At 50.2% G+C, this 16563-nt stretch overlaps 1 protein-coding gene across 7 annotated transcripts; it reads right to left on the reverse strand.

Moving 5' to 3' along the window:
• RAB3IL1 (RAB3A interacting protein like 1) lies at window positions 1–15904 on the reverse strand. 7 transcript variants are annotated; one of them, XM_027667397.1, is made up of 12 exons: window positions 15357–15892; window positions 10817–11051; window positions 10306–10401; window positions 8736–8813; window positions 7939–8154; window positions 6521–6643; window positions 5646–5774; window positions 5444–5556; window positions 4581–4604; window positions 3133–3232; window positions 2271–2337; window positions 1–1927 (listed from the first exon to the last, which is right to left on the reverse strand). In XM_027667397.1, the coding sequence occupies exons 1-12, from the start codon at window positions 15578–15580 to the stop codon at window positions 1845–1847; spliced, it is 1488 nt and encodes a 495-aa protein (XP_027523198.1). In that variant the 5' UTR covers window positions 15581–15892; the 3' UTR covers window positions 1–1844. The 7 variants fall into 7 exon arrangements, 6 of the variants coding, with proteins under 6 accessions (XP_027523198.1, XP_027523203.1, XP_027523199.1 ...); XM_027667402.1 differs by lacking the exon at window positions 15357–15892 and adding an exon at window positions 14111–14358; XM_027667398.1 differs by lacking the exon at window positions 4581–4604 and having other exon boundaries at window positions 15357–15893.
• Window positions 15905–16563: the final 659 nt, after the last annotated feature.

A 16563-nucleotide genomic window follows, 5' to 3' on the forward strand; every position in this document is an offset into this window, starting at 1 on the left:
TTTTAGAGGTAAATAGCAAATGTTTATTTTCCATTATTAAAGAGCAGGGTGCAACTATCCCGCAGTTAACGGAGTGACTTCATTTTCCTTTACAAATTGTTCTCTCTGCTTCATTTCAAATGTAAGACAACTTCACACATGGCATTTCTCCAACTCCTTTCATCTCAAAAGTGCTTTACAATGTGACACTGAGGGGAAGAAAAAATCCCACAAACCAAAACGTCTCCTACCTTGAGAGATCACCTCATTCCCAGCGCTGCAATGCAGCCACATACTGTGCAATGTAGCAGCCAATGGCACAGGAAGACATGGAGAGATCAAAAGGTCAGGGGGAGCAGATAAATGGAGAAATTCCAGGGATAGAATTTACCTGAGCTGAAATCTGCAGCTGGGGAAACCAAAGCTTTTGCCTTCCCTGTCTATTCCTCCCTCCTCTGGGCAAAACCACATCAGCTCAGTTTGTGTCCTTAGTGGAAGAAAACTGAGTTCTTACTGTAGCATCCCTTGGCAGAGGCTGAAAGTTCTGGAGCTGAGGATGGTGACCTGGTGCTGGGCAGGGCGATGTGCCAGTCAGAGATGGAAACCCCAGGGTGGGTGGTGGCTGCTCCACAGACGCTGAAAAAAAGGCTAAATTGGCTACAAACCACTGTCACGGCTTTAACAAACCTGAGTCTGTGGCAGACCTGTGTGTTCCAACAGCCTTAGTGACATCCCTCCCTCCCAGCACAATTTGGAGGATACAGGAACCGCAGCCACACCCCTCACGTGCACACAAAGATGTCTCAATTCCCTCACTGGGGATGGCAGCCCAGGAGAAGCTGGGATTCCCACTGGAATGGGCATCTCTAGGTCTAATGTAATAGGAGGGAGGAAATCTCTGGGCTTCAGGACTGCCCAGCCTGGGCATGCTCCTTCTGGGACATGAAGAACCCAACCTGGGAAACGGATTCTACCTAAACAATGCAAACAGGACTGCCCAAAGCTCCCTCAGGATCAGGAACAGCTCCAGGGCATGTTTGTAGGTGAGGTAGAGCACCAAGGCAGACTCCTACACCAAGGACTGTCACAGGGTCTGTGATAAGGTCTGCCTGTGACAACTGCAGCAGATTTTCTAGTCCAGGAGAAAACATCCTGCAACTGACTGCAGCCAGCTGGGAGTTAGGGAATTTTCCTGCTCCCTTTGTTCTGCTGAAGGCCCCAGGTGCACAGCTCCAGCTACTCCCCAGCCTGGATAACCCAGAGTCAAACAGCAAGCTAAAAAGAGGAACAATTCCTTCTTTGTGACTCCGTTGGCAGAAAGCTTCTCTCACAGGTTCCTTTAAGAGGAACAAGGAAGTACTTGGAAACAAACTGTTCATGGCTCTCCGTAAGATTATTGTGCTCTGCTGGCATTTTCTGGGCTGTTATGGGAGTATGGTCAGCAGGACCTCAGAGTACCCCCAAAAAACGAGTAGGGCACAGGGACAGCCAGCCAGCATCTGTCCTGACAGACTGGCTTACAGGGAAGGTCCAGAATTCCTGTCCTCCTCAGAAAATGCCAAAGAAGACTGCATATAAAAACAAAAGTTTAAAAAAAATGGATATACACTGCATATAGGAGACTCCAAAGTCTACAGATGGCCACCTCAGAGCAGCCAGGGCCAGCCCAGCTCCGAGGGGACAGCATGGAAGCTGCATTCCAGTCACAGTTGGAGTAGTTGGACAGCTGAAGGTGGAAGTTGTGCTTCTTGGTCAGCTTCAGGCAGAGAGAGGGTGGGGAAGAAGAAAGGCCCATTGCAGGGCAGGCACTGCACTCACAAAGCCCTTCATACTGGAGCAGTTTCCTTCCACGCTCAGGCCTCTGCTTACATCTCACTGGGATAAAATCCAAGTTTGGCCAGGGACATCTCCCTCCGGAGACGCATGACCTCCCAGTACATCAGCTCCACTGCAAAGCAAAAGGGTGTGGGGAAGAGAAGGGAAAAAACAACCAAAAATCAGTAAGCAAGGCACAGCTGGACACTACCTCCCAGTGCAGCCTAGCCAGGCTCCTTCCCAAAGTCAGGGAAGCAGGACATGCCCATCAGGTCACCATTTATCAGCACCACCCCAGGGCAAAGCTCCCAGGAACTGGTGCTTTGCTTCCTTCCCTCATCTTTTTCTTTTGTCATTTAACTGCTTCTCAAAGACAAAGGGAGTTGAGGGGACACTGAGCTGGCCCCACTCCTGTCATTTGGAATAGCACCTCTTAATTCCTCCACAGAAAGCATCCCACTGCAACCAGCTCTTACCATCCTGCCTCACCAAGCCCTGCTGGATATAGCGGATATATGTGAAGAAGTTGCAGACTGCTGTGATCTGAGAGAGAGAGGAAAAGAGAAAAATCAGGAATCAGCTCCAGAATTGCTCCGCCAAAAGGCCTGCCCTGCACTCAGCAGCAGAGCTCAGTGTTCAGCACCTGAGAAATAGTCCCACATATCACCAGGTAGGATGAAAACTGGTTAAAAATAAAATTAAAAAAAACCATCTGGGTATCTGCCATCCCATCTCTAGACATTACATTATCCATGAGACACAACATGGAACAACTCCAATCTGCTGCAGATTTGAGACATTGCTTTGGGGCAAGTGTCACAAATGAGTCAAGTCCGTGCACAAAAAACAACTTTTTGTATCCAAAATGGTCACATGTTTCAGGATCAGCTCTTGTGATATGCAGCTCAGGAAAGAATAAACTTCCAAAATGCTCCATTGAATCAAAGCCCCAACAGCAACATTAATAAATTATCCACCTTTTCCCTTCCCTCCACAGAAAGAACAACTTGTTCTCACAACCACCCGAGTCATGGATCTGACTGGAACAGTAAGAGAATTTAAAGAGCAGAAAATTACTGTATTTTACAAAGGGGAATTAAATAATTATAAAGCCAAAAAAACAAAGCCCTGTACAGAATGAAACCACGGAAAGTGAACACACTGAGGGCTGTCTGAAAGTATAAGCAAGGCTGGATCTGCACCCTAATTGAGCTCAGGAACAAACTCAAATCCCACAGGTCTTCCTTAAGTTGAAGGCTGACCCTCAAGAGCTCCTACATCTCAGGGTATGGAACAATTTTGGAGGGTCAAGGCACCCTGGGAAGGTAAAGGACTCACCCTGGCCCTGCAGGAAGGTGAAATGTAGTAGTAATTCCCAGAATCCCCCAGCATGATCCGGTGCTTGCAGGTCCTGGGGAGGCCACTTAGAGCACATTTCCTGCAGGGAAAGGAAAAAACACTTCAACAATCCAGTGGCACAGCAGAGATCAGGAATTTAGGAATCTCAAGAGATGGAAGGGGGAGCTCAGAAGCCAGATCTGGGTCAGTCAGCATGAAAAAAAAACAAACCCATGGCTGATAGAGCCTTTTGCTCCTAAAAGATTCCATAAGTGGCAAGTTAGGAGAGTTAAATATCTGGAATCATGAATTATTCCATATCCAAATACACCAAGCTGCACCCTTTCCCTGGCACAGAGCCCAAGAGAAATCTACAGAAAACAGAGTGTAATGTCATCTGGTCCCTGCATATCTCCTCCACGTTCCAGGGAAGACTCAGGTGTATCAGCTTTCCTGCTGGGATGCAAACATGCTGGCTGGACATCAAACCTGGCCTCAAAACTGGTAAATCCAGCATTAGAGCAGAATTTGCTCACGCTGAGAACTCAAAACAAGCCACACAGCTCTGAATGAGGCTTGCAATTCCTAAGGACAAGCCAATCCCTTCTTGGGCAGACAAGGAAGAAGCTTGGCTTCACAATTTTAGGATTTCACTCAGAGCGACAAAAACAGTCTTTTCGAAACAGTCAACAGCCTCTCTTTTCCTGCCATTTTTTTCTGTTATTTCTTCTATTATGGTTCCCATCACCAGCCAGTTGCCTTTCCTTCATCCTCACTTTAGGCAGTAAAGCAGAATTTTCTATTGCATAGTTATCACCACATTCCTCAGAGGCTCAGTTCCTGCATGTGGAAAGAGCAACATCACTCCCCAGCTGCAAAACAATGCTCTGGGAGCCATGGAAGGTGCCAACACATGGGAGCAGATGTTTCAAGGAGATTCTGAGCATGTCTCTGGGCTTGTTTTCCACTGCTATCAAGGCAAATATTAGCCAAGAGTGGAAGCATGGGCTGTAGGAGTCCACATGCAAGGAGAAGCAATCACTGACCAAATATTAACACAACTTAAGGAGATTAAATTCTCAGGAAGTGTAGGATGACCAATAACAAGATATTTTTAAGTCACAAAATTGAACATTGGAGCACACAGAAAAAATAGACTCTTGGTGACTCAGTGTAACCACAGCTGTCACAAGTATATTTAGAGGTAACCAAAAATGCCACAAAAATCAGTGTTTTACACCTGGGAAATGAAAGTAAACAAGTTCCTTTTGGATTTTTTTTATTCCCAATAGCAAAACTCCTCACCATCCTGCCTGGAAATTAAAAAGGGTTAAAGAGTTAGCTCAGTTCAGCTCGAGCCTCCAAGCTGCTACATTGCACTGAGTTAGTCACTTGTTAATGGATTAGAGATCTTTGATCACTGGCTAAACAATAAATGCTTCACTTACGTTACAATTTGTGACCGGAACCCACTGTGAAGACAAAAAAAAAAACACAAAAGGAAACTGATAAGGATAAAGACAGGATGGGTTGTTCTTGGAGCAGCTTGCTAGAGATGGTAGAAAATGCAGGAGCGTGGTAGGAAACCTGTGTTTGCCCTCACAGGGACACTTTAGGGGGTGCTCTGTTTGAAGGTAAGGGAGGGAAGGACAGAGAAAGAGAGCCCTGATGGAACTTGAATTCATCAGCTGAATAAAAACCCTTCCTTCATCTGGAATACCATGTCATTTCTGCTAGTGCTCCTCTTCCTTGAGGTGATCCCAAGCTGTTTGTCACAGCAGATAGAGTCACACAAGCTCTGAAGCAGCCACAGCCCCAATTCTGGTGGCAAGGTGACAGCATCAGGTGGGGAAGATGATGTGCAGCAAAAGGAGATCTCTTCTGACCTAGGCTCAAACCCACCAGCAAGGTCAGGATGCAAGGTGAGCTCAAACCTCACAAGATGCAAGAATGCAGCTCTGATTTAACCCTTTCATCCCTGGTTATGCACAAACACCTTCAGAGAACATAAACAAGTTGCTGCCTCAAGGCGAGGGAAAAAAACCCACTCCCACCCCCCCGGTCAAGGGTACTAACAACTTACAGGTTATCCCAAAAACCAGCCAACAGCTCATCTGCTGAGCTAAGCTCATTCCTCTTCTCAGGCAGAGCAGAGCTAACTTCCAACTGCTCACAAGCCTGGAGAACACTCAGCTGAGGCCCTTTGAACTGTTCACCTCAGCGACTGAGCGAGGCCCGGCCAAACTCCACAGCATGGGACAAACCGACCAACAGCAAGGAGGGGACAAAAGACAGTAAACACGGTCCTTACTTTGGCCCACCACACTCTTCTGCTGCCACCTTCACCACAGGGAGTGTGTGGGAAGCCACTGGCTCGATGGTGAGGGTGTTCTGCTCCACAGCCACTCGCACCAGCTCCGACAGCTGTGGCAAACAGAAGGGAGAGTGGGTACGAATGTGCCAACGTCACCTCCACAAATGTGACCCTCTGGAGCTGCTTTTCCAGCACTCACCTCCTGCTTAGTGAAGTCCAGACAAGGTCCTATGTCTTCTCGATAAATCCTGTCCAGGAAGGAGGAGGATTTATCCAAAGTTGGAGATTCCTTCCAGGCCTCGAACTCGGCAAATAAGATGGAGTCGACCTGCAGCAAGTGTCCAAGAGGAAAGGGAAGTGGCAGGGTGGTCACAAGAAAAGATTTCATATCAGAAGGTATCTGCTACTATGCAGGTAACCGCACTGCAAAACATCTCCTTTGGCATCTAGAGAGGTTCAGACACCATGGAAGTGTCTGAGAGAAGCTGCCTTGCCTCTCATCTCCCACCCACCAGCAGTTCTGTAACAGTTCTGAGCCACAGCCATCCTGGGCTTATTGTGCCAGAAACCTGCAGGTACCTCTCTATCCCATCTTTCTCCAGGGCCCGTGATGCAGGAAAAGCCACCACACAACCACTGAACAGACCAAGTTCCCACTCAACCCGTGTCAGGAATGATGAGAGCAGCTGAGTGGCAAAGCACAGTGGCAATGGGAGACTCTGGGACCTGGCATTTAAATCCCAGATGGATCATTAGCCAAACCACCAATTTGACTGACAGGGCATCTCTTACAAGCCCAGGAAACAATAAAACTAAAGAAACCCTGCTGAGCAACACAAAGCACATGAGTGAACACAGCTGGGAAAGTCTGGATTCCAGCACACTCCCTCTGTGCCATGGAGACTGCTCACCTGGGACCAGGAACAGCTTCAGAGCCACAAGATGGAAAAACAAATGGAGAAAAACAAAACAAAAGGAAAAAAAATGAAGGTTAGCATAAAAGGGAGCTGGAACTGAAAGGCTGGAAGCATGAGAGGTAGCTGGGTCCCACCTATCCCCAGAAAGGTTGGTTACCTGCCGTGAGGAGGAGGAGGAAGCATCTGCTCCCAAGGCCTGCCAGCCTGGTTCATAGGTGATGTGGATGGCCTTCCCAGGGAGGATGCAAAGGAGCAAGGAGAGGAGAGCAGGGAACCCAGACTTGGAGGGCAGAGGGAGAGACAGACAGTGAAGGAAAAGGTTTAGAGTGAGACAGGTAAGAAGGGAGGTAAAAAAAGTGAGGTAAAACAGGAGATAGGAAGAAAGGTTCAAGTCCTGCCCTCCAGGAACTGAGCATGCTGCTCAAGGCATCACAGGGACACAAGTCACACCTTTAGATTTCAGCTTACGGTACAAAAAGGGAACAGATATTGCCATTTTTAGGCTCAATTTAGGATGGGACACATCTTTTTCATAGGGCACCAACCCTCTGAACGCCAGATTCCCTTTTATCACCTCTCACGTAGGCCATTAAAGAATCTGAGAGACAAAGAAACCACCCCATCCTTGATACAGAACATTATTAGTCACTTTGGAAGCTGAGCCCTGAGTTTTAGACCCCAAGATATCTGCACCCTGTGGAAGTTGCCTCCATGATGAAATGACAGGTCCAGATCTTAAACAAACAAGTCCTTGGTGTTTCCTCAACAATTCTTCATGATAGAGGCAGCAGCTGCCCCAAAAAAATCACCAGTGAGACATATTCCCCCACCACATTCTCACTCATTTTCATTCTTCCTGACCAAATACCATAAGCTGCCTCCTTTTTCCTCCCCAGGACAGCTGCGTACACATCTGGCTAGTGGGAAATTCCCAGAAGGAAAGATCCTGGTAGCAGGAAGAAGTGTTACACTCGTGGTCACAGTAGGTTTGGGGGGCGCTATCGAAGGATCACCTTAATTAAACAGGGCTTGTTTGGAAGTTATTCACAATGCTTTGGATGCTTCTCTGCCCAGCTCCTTCCAGTGAGGAAGGAATTAAATATAATTAAATATATACTCTGCAAAGAAGGAGAACAGTGCCATGCCCAAGAACACAGGACAAGTGAGAGGTTACTAGCTGATGGAGGTGTCCTGATGTCCAAGCCAAACTGAGTAGGAAGAAGAACCACCACCATGTCATGCCAGAACAGGCTATGGACTCATCTGCCAAGGTGCAGAAAACCACTGGCTTCTGCTGAGCAACTCACAGCACTGGTACCTCCTGGATCTGCCCATGTCCCCCAGAGATCCCTCAATTGCTGTTGTCCTGACACAGCCTCCAACACGCCTCCCAAAGAGGAAATACCCACAAAAGGAAACCCACCACAGCCTGCCTCAGCAAAAATTTAGGGAACAAGGCATGTTACCACACAAACAGTTTCTCCCAACACTGAAACCACAGATTTCTCCAGGAAGCCCCTGAGCACAGTGCCAGCAGTGGCTCTGAGGCTGATTCAGCGAGTGGCCCTCACCCACCTCTCTGCACTCCCGAGTGACTGGCTCTGGAGACACATTCTGTCTGGCAGCTGAGACCATGGCACTGCTGGTGCTTTTGTTTCGCCCATGGCCCTTCCTGAAGCCAGCTTTGGAAGGGCTCTGGAGCTGAGGGTGCAGCTCCCGGTTGGGGGAGGAAGGTGTGGACGTGATCACCAGCGTCTTCAGAGCTGTCACCTCTGCCTGCAGCATGTCGATCTGAGGAGACCAGGTAGAGTCAACACCTGCTGAACTCAAGTTTGCTGCATCCCATCACATATTGAAGCCACAGAGAACCAGCTACAAGCCCAGCCATGAAGCTTCTCCCCATCCCTCCCTGTGCCCAGCACCACCCAGAATTTTAAACAAACAGCAGCTATTTGGGATCCCATCCCTCTGCCCCTTTAGTCAGCACATTTTGCCCCAGGCTCTTTTCAGACCCAATAACCCCAAAGAAACTTCTCTCTTGAGTTAAGCAACGTTGTGATTCAGCCAGGCCAGGAAATTCCAATGCCCCAGGTCCCTGCTCTATCCATTCCCACAGCTGTGACAATTAAACAGTTTATCAGTTCCCTGTGGTTTCCCTGGCATCCATTTCCCAAAAAGGAGCTAGATCAGGAAAAGACTGCAAGGATCCCTCCTTCCCCTCACTCTAGTCCCTTTCCAGTGTCTGCTGGAAAGGGAGAAGAGCAAATGCAAGCACTTTACTCTCCTCCAGCCAACAAGCAGCACTGTGGCCAGTCTGGGCAGTGATGCCACCAGGCTACCCCAAAAATCAAGTCCCAGAGAGCAGTTCTCACCTTGCCCCGGGCCTCCCTCAGCTGTTTCTCTGCTGCAGCCTGTTTAGTGTTGGCTTCTCTCACCATCTTGTGGGCTTCCTGCACCAGAGAGAATTTAGTCTGCTTGTTACACAAAGCCACCAAGGCAGGTCACAGCTACGCCATATCACATGATCCAGGCAAGCAAGCAAGGGGACAGCCACCCCTGCCACATCCAAGGGATTTGTTCTGCAAGCTGTGAAGTGTCTTCCCCCAGAATTTCCCGGAGAATGCTCCCAGTGCCAGAGCCTGGAGTGCATCCCCTGCTAAGGAGCGTAATCAGTTAAACTAAAGCATTTAGCTGACTAGTCCAAGGTCATCTCTCACTGATAGGGGCTGCTTGAAGAATGTCAGAAGCAAAGGCCTGCCCTTCCTTGCCCTTGGGAGTTGCTTAAAGCTGAGGCTTTAACATGAACACTCAGCTGTGTTGCTATGGGTGCTGTGGCAGGGGCTGTGGGTGCCTCTATTCCAACATCTCTGACTCCAGCCTCCTCTCAGCTTGGCTTCCTGGCTTGACCCCAGTCACTGCAGCCCTGCTGGTTGATCACTAAACCTATTTCTGCCCCTGCCCTGCTGTCCATGACACTGATCCCGATCCAGACCTGCTTCTCCACATCTTAGTGAGGTCACTGCTCCTGCCTGGGTTGTCACTGCATTTTGCTCCCACTTCCCTTGTGGAGCAGCCAGTCCTCACTGCTCCAGGCACGGCTGGGACACAGCAGGACATGGAGCTCAGGTGGGGGCCAAATGGTAGAAACTGGCTTAAAAGGCTCTCCCACAGAAAGAGGGAAGTGGGATGAATCCCACCTGGGTCCTCCCTGCAGCGCTGTCTGGAAGCAGAGTCTGGCCAAGGCCACCAAAGGAAGGGAACAGCCCTTGGCTTTATTATCTCCAAGATCATCCTGAGCTCAGGCAGCCAAAATTTCAAGGGCTCTCTTGGTCCTCATATCCCTGTGTGTCAAAGGTACAGATGGGCTCTGGCTTTCCTCACTATCCAGACAGATCCAAACATAAGAGGTGCTGGTAAATGGGATTTTGCCAGGATAGACCTTGGCAAGAATCACATTACAAAAAAACAAACCAAACCAAAACAAAAAACCACCACAACTGACAGGCCTTCTGGAAACTCATTGGAGCAGAATGTGTGAGGACATCCAGCCTGTTCCCACCCCCAGCAAGGGCTGAGACAAGCCAGGGAATCATCTCTATTCCGCAGTAGCTGCCCAGCAGGTAGGGAGAGGGACATGGAGAGGGACATGGAGCTGTGCCTGGCTCCAGCTCCAGGCATCCCCACATCTGGTTTTGTCACCATAACTACTATGCTCTTTATGCCACCCCACAGCTGCCAGAAGGGGCAAGAAATACCTGTTAAATGCTCCCCAGGAGCCTGTTCTGAGGCTCTGCCTGCAGCACTGCCCAGCTCTGCTTCTCCAAATGGGAAAGAATAGGGGAAAGGAAGAAACTGTAGGAGGAGACAGCTGGAAGTTCAGTGAAAGCCTGTCTTAAAGGGGCTGGATGCAAGCTTAGGGTAAGAAAAGGAAGAGGGTGGTACCTCAAATAAGCTGGCTGTTAACTCCTCCAGTTCCTGCTCCAGTTGTTCCCTGACTTTTGACAATCTCTCACATTCTTTGTCCTTCAGCTTCAGCTCCTGTTGAGGAAATGGAGAAGGACACATCAGCCCACAGCAGATCCCAGGAGTGCTGATGCCCTGCCCTGTCAATCACAACCCTTCCTCCCCACCATGACACAGATCCCTGATTCCAGATTCCTGTCACTAAACTCTGTGCCTCCACAAGTTGTCAGGCTCATTTCAGGAATAGCTCATTTGTCATCAGCAAGGAGGCTCCCAGTTAAGCACTGCCTTGAGCTGCTTCCTGCAGTAGGTTTCCAGGATTAATTTGGATATTGGCACATCCAGCAACTGATGTCCTGCTCCAAAGCACTTTATGGCCACCTCAGCTCAGTCTCTCTCCTCTTCTGCCTGCTCCAGACTCCTAAAACACCTCTAGGAAAACTCCTACTGCTCCAATCCATCCTGCCACCCCCAGGTGTTCTCCCTTTACCTTCTGTGCTTTGTGCAGCTCATCCTTCAGGAACTCAGACCCCTTTTCACGGATCTCCACCGAAGAGCTGCGCAGGCGCGACACGTTGAGCTGCTCGGTGGACTGGGTCTCACCCACACCTCCAGCATCCTGGCATCCCGTCTCCAGCTCCTCCTTGTTGCCTTTGGATGGCATTAGTGGCTTCCAGTGTCCCACAGCAGGTTGCTTCTGGCTCTCTTCCTCAAAACTGACCTGGCTGTGGGGTGACAGCACAGAGAAACTTCTCAACCAGTGTGTTCCAGAGAGGACACTCAGGATAAAGCAGGAGAACTAAAGACAGCTGTTCCAGGAATCCTGTTCTCACCTGGATTCCAAGAGAAACACAGTGCAGCTGCCTTGTTTAGGACCCTGGTACTCACCCAGCAGACCCAAGTTCAGACACTGCTTCCCCAGCTGAAGGAAAGTAGGAAAAAAAAGGAACACAGCTCTCCCATTCCCAGTGTACAGACCCTAATCCCCTCTGCTGCCAACTCAGCCTTCCCCTACCCCTACTTCCCACCAAAAGCCTCCACAGAGCCGCCTAAACCAGTGCATTTCCAGTGGGCTGAAGCCCTGTTTTTTAGTTTCAGTGGCTGGCAAGTGGAGATGTACCGGAAAGAAGAAACCAGAAGAGCCACCCAGGAGACTGTTCCCCAGCAGCGCTTGTGCAACTCCCAAATTAACACAGATGCTGGAGAGGCCGATGGATTTAGCTGGCTTTGCTGGGGTTTTAGGAGAGGAAAACCTCATCAATGCCTGCAAGACAGGGCACTGCAGTCACCCTGGGGTGTGCATCTCCCTTTCTTTGTGCATCAAAGTGCCCTCACGTGGTTGCTTGCTGTTTGAAGGCAATGGGAGCGTGTCCAAGCCTTGCACACATGGAAGTTTTCTATCATGCCCAGCCACCCAGCAGGACACACACACTGCCCTGCAGATTAACCTGCTGCTGGTTATCTCTGGGTCACAAGCCTTGGCTGAGCTCTGGTGCCCAAGCCCTCTGCCCACACTCCTACTGCTTCTTGCCCGCTGCCTTCTCCTTCAGAGAAGCCACCACTTCCTTTGGTTTGGTTCACTTTCTCTTTTTCCCTTTTCCCAATCTGCTTTCCTCTCCTGAACTTGCTCTTCTTCCTGCATTCCAGCCAGGACATACTCTTCCCTCTGATCCAACTCCAGCCCAATACTGCACAACAGAGCACAGGCTGGGCTTATCTCCTCAGCCATTTTCACCCAGCCTCAGTGTCCCACCACCTTTTCTACTCAGATTTCTCTCTGTTTGTGCCCACTCCAACTCTGTCTATGAGCAACAGCTGCCCACAGTCATTTTCCAAAGAGGGAAAGAAGCAGCAGGCACCAGCTAAATCAGCTCAGGTACCACAAGAAAGCATGTGGAAAAGCACATATACAGAACTCTCTAAACCCTCAGAAGACAAAGAGCACAGGATCTGCGAGACGGTGGATGACAACAGGATCATCCCTGCTGCCATGCCATATGGATGGCATCTGGGCAACAGAACTCGGGGAGGGGGACATCAGGTTGGTATCAGATTTTGCTGACCTCTCTGTCAAGCAAGTACATGTGAAAGCACCACAGATACGATCACAGTGCAGAAATTAACTAGTGTCCCACTGACTTCACCTGGTTTTACCAACCATTTCCTGAGGAGATCTAGAAAGGGAGGCTCAGCCTGGTGATAAGACTAAATTTTCTGCAATGGATTTGCCATGGGAATCATGCCAAGCAGAGAAGTCTGTCCAGCAGATACACCAGTTCTCAGATGGCACGGGGGAAGTCCTCTCTGCTTTAGACTTTTGGGATGAGACAGGGTAAACTGCAGAAAAGAGACCTCTCCAGGTATTCCTGCATTAGAGGAAACAGAGCAGAAGGGACCCAGCCAGTCCCAGCACCTCCAGCTTCTGGGAGCAGAGCACAAAAATCAGAGCACAGAGGAAAAGCAAGATTCAGAACCAAGCAGCTACTAAAAAAATAATAAAGAAGCAGCAGAGAAAAGGGCATTTCAACAGTCCAGTAAACTATTCATGCAGTCAATCAAACCCACAGGAAGAAAAAAACAATGTTGTTTCTTTATGACTCTCAAACTCTCACATGAAAACTGCCTTGGGAAACAGATATTTCAGCACATTTCCACACACTACAGAAGAAAACTGGAGGATATGGAAGAATGAAACAGTCACACCCACACCCTGTAATGACAAAAACATATCCTGAAAAACCATCTGTGATAGAATAGCTCATTCTCCACACTGCGCAAACAGAATCTTCATGGAAGCCTTGGCTATGCTGGATCTCCATTCTCCAGGTGGGGCTCTGAAATCCAGCCCACAGAGACCAAAAGACCACCACATATACTCACTCTCTCTTGCTGACTGGTAGCTGTCTCTCTTGGAAAAACGGATCATATTATGTAAGTCCCACACTGACACAAGAAGTACAAACTTACATAGGAAAAAAAAAATTCACAACACCCCACAACCTTCTAAAGTTGGTTTCTGTAGAAAAAGCAAAAAAAATGTGCAAGATCTGCACTTTTTCCAGCGGGCCCCACATGTTTCCTGCACTGCTGATCCAAGAGGGTTATTTCCCGTACAAGCAAGCCTCTGGCTCCCTCCAGGTTAAAGTCTTAGCCGCGGGTTTGGGAGGAGGACTCGACTTTTCCATCTCGCCGGGACAGATGCCTGACTGGCACTGTGTTCATCATCACAGGCTGGCATCTGTCCAGAGCCCGTGGCTGCTCAGTATCATCCCTCAAAAGCTTTGGCAAAGCATCTGGTCATGTTTCATTATATTATTATATTATAGCAGAACACACAACTGCAGTTTCTTGTCTTTGCCTCAGCAACGACCCTGTTGTGTCTTATGTCTGGGGGTGCTGGTGCCGCACGGCGTCTCCTCATTCCATCTCCTTAGTTGGCTTCCACACAACTCTTTCCACAGGTTGCCCAGAGAAGCTGTGGCTGCTCCATCTCTGGAAGTGTCCAAAGCCAGGTTGGACGGGGCTTGGAGAAACCTGGTCTAGTGGGAGGTGCCCCTGCCCATGACAGGGGCTTAGACTAAATCAGTCTTTAAGATCCCTTCCAACCCAAACCATTCTGGGATTCTATGAATCCTACGAAACACCCGCAGCGCCCTGAGCGCTGGCGGAGCCGGGGGGCTCCGGGCTGCAGGGACACAAGGTGTGAGCACCGAAACCACCAAACCCCGTGGAAGCCCGAGGGGCACAGACACCCCCCTAAGCCCCCGATCCCCCCCGCACCTACCCCCGCAACATCGCTGGGTCCCTGATGCTGATGCTGCTCACGGCGGAGGGGCGCCCGCCGCCCCCCCCATGCCCGGAGGAGCCGCAGCTGGAGCGGGAGCTGCGCCCGGAGAAGCCGGAGCCGCAGCCGGAGTCCTTCCCGGAGGAGCCGCAGCCGGATGAAGAGTCGGAGCGGTTCCTGGAGGAAGGGGAGCCGTTCCCGGAGCGGATCCCGGAGGAAGCCGAGCTGGAAGCGGAGCGGATCCCCGCGGAGCCGCAGCCCCACCGCCGCCCACGTGATGCCGGCGCGGCTGCGCCCTGAGCCCGCCGGGGCCCCGGAGGGTCACTCGGTGAACGGCGGCACGGGCAAAACGGGCTGGAATCGCGGGAATTAGGGTGGTTTGTTACCGATCACATCAGTGCAGGGCAGTGAGAAGCGAAAATTAAATCTTAAACAGCCGTTCCTCCGCCCTTCTTTTCTTCCCCGGCTCAGATTCGCGCCTGGTTTCCTCTGCCTCCTTCCACACGGGGCTGCGGTCAGCTCTCTCCTGCTCCTTCTTGCTCGGAAGGATTCGTCACACTTTTCCCCTGGGGTCCCTCCCAGGGGAGACAGTCCTCCGTGGACTTCAACATGAGTTATTCACGAAGTGCTCCCGCGTGGGTCACTTCCACGGGGTGCAGTCCCTTAGGGACGGGCTGATCCAGAGTGGGAGCCTTCCACGGGGACCACCTCTGGCTGCAATTGCTCCCATGCAATAGCTTTTGTCCCTCTTCTTAAATATACTGTTCCAGAGGTGCTCCCACTGTCGCTGATGGGCTCAGGCTTGGCCAGTGGCAGGTCCATCTTGAGCCAGCTGGGAATGGCTCCATCAGACGTAGGTAAGCTTCTAGCAGCTTCTCACAGAAGCCACCCCTGTAAACTCTCCCACTACCAAAACTGTGCCCCAAAACCCCAACACACTGAGGAAGTCAGAGATAATATGCAGGAAGCTGAAAGGATGGGGGAAACCTGGCTGGGGGAAGAAAGGCCACTGATTGTCCAGGATTTTTAAACTTGGCATTCAAGGAGAGCACAGGGCTGGGAACAAAACAGGCAAACCACTCCTGCTGTTACCCCAGTCCCAACAGCAGATCCCACACCCACCTTTGAATTGACAGCACTGAAATTTTGGTGAGTGTCTCCACTCAACCAAAAACTGCCCCTGCAGGCCACCCTAAGAGGATGTTTTCCAGATCGATCCTTCCCCATTTTTCCTGTCACATCCTACCTTGCCATTGCCCAGGGCTTCTCTCCAGGCAGCTGTATCCCCTCAGAGCCTTCACACGCTCCTGCCTTGCTCTCCGTTTGCCCATCGTCTGCCTCACTGCCAGATCCAAGGCCAAAGGCTGGTGAGTCAGACATGGTGATCCATGTATCCATTGCAGAATGCTGCTGTGGATACCACATAGGGAGCACTTCTCTGTCCCAGCATCTCCTGGGTGTCCCTGTCATCTGCAGCCCTGCCCTGCCTCATGGCCAGGATCCATGGTGACAGCACAGGCCAACCTCATGCTCTGAAGTCTGGGAACGGAGTGTTCAGGACGTTTGTGTCTGTTTGTGTCGCTGGCTGTAACCTTTGTTATCTTCAGGGAGCTTTTGGGAGGAGGGGAAAGATCTTCAGCTTTCCAAGGCAGCACCACAAGTAATTAGTCTTTGTAATTATTAACTCCCAAGGCTTGGCTGGCAGGGACGGAGGGTCCTCAGATTAGAAGGGTAGAACTGATTCCAGGAGCCAACCAAGGCAGGAAGGATGAGAACTGATAGTGCAGACAGGAAGCATTGAGGGGATGTGCTGAAGATTCGGAATCCCAGCCACTTGCAGAAGTTAACTTTTCATAGGGGGAGAGTGGCATGTGCTTCCCTCTTCTTCCCAGAAAGAAAGGGGAAAACCAGATGCAGGCTGGGAAGAGAAGGAAGAATGGGGATTATTTTAGAGCTTGGAAAGCAGGACTACACCCCAGACCCAACAAACCCAAACCGGATGTTATTGCCATGAAAAGGAGAATGAAAACAAATGGCCTCAAACTCCAGGCTCCTTCCAGCCCCTCCTTGCTGGCTCAGATGCTGTGCTGATGTTTGCTCAGCTGGCTGCAAGACTTTCAGCAAGGGCTTTCTGGGATTTCTGGCTCTAAGATCCCTGATTTCCAGGACCAACACATTTAGTCCTCCCTTTGGAGCCTAATCCCTGCCACAGAACCTATGGCAAGAGAAAGGGGATCTTGCTAAGGACCTTTCCCTCCTTTTCATGCTGTGCAAACTGAACTATGCAACATAGGAGAGGGAGATTTGTCACCCTCCAAGCCCCTAAAAACAAAATGCAGAGGGTAAAATGGAGATTAGCACTCGGGTCTGAAGGAGGTGCAGAGCTTGGCACCCACAGCTCTCAAAGCCCCCCAGGATGGCACAGAATTAGTGAGGAATTCTGCAGCATAAGG

The sequence above is a fragment of the Corapipo altera genome, unplaced genomic scaffold (genome assembly GCF_003945725.1).
Source record: "Corapipo altera isolate COAL_440 unplaced genomic scaffold, ASM394572v1 114, whole genome shotgun sequence".
NCBI lineage: Eukaryota > Metazoa > Chordata > Aves > Passeriformes > Pipridae > Corapipo > Corapipo altera.

What these genes read in the sequence shown, in the direction of transcription:
- RAB3IL1 (XM_027667397.1), bottom strand. Translation starts at nt 15,580, where the DNA reads ATGACAGGGACACCCAGGAGATGCTGGGACAGAGAAGTGCTCCCTATG. An exon ending in AAGCCCTGGGCAATGGCAAG is followed by an intron (nt 11,052 to 15,356) that starts GTAGGATGTGAC and finishes GTCACCCCACAG; the next exon opens with CCAGGTCAGTTTTGAGGAAG. An exon ending in TTCCGGTCACAAATTGTAAC is followed by an intron (nt 3,233 to 4,580) that starts GTAAGTGAAGCA and finishes CTTTCCCTGCAG; the next exon opens with GAAATGTGCTCTAAGTGGCC.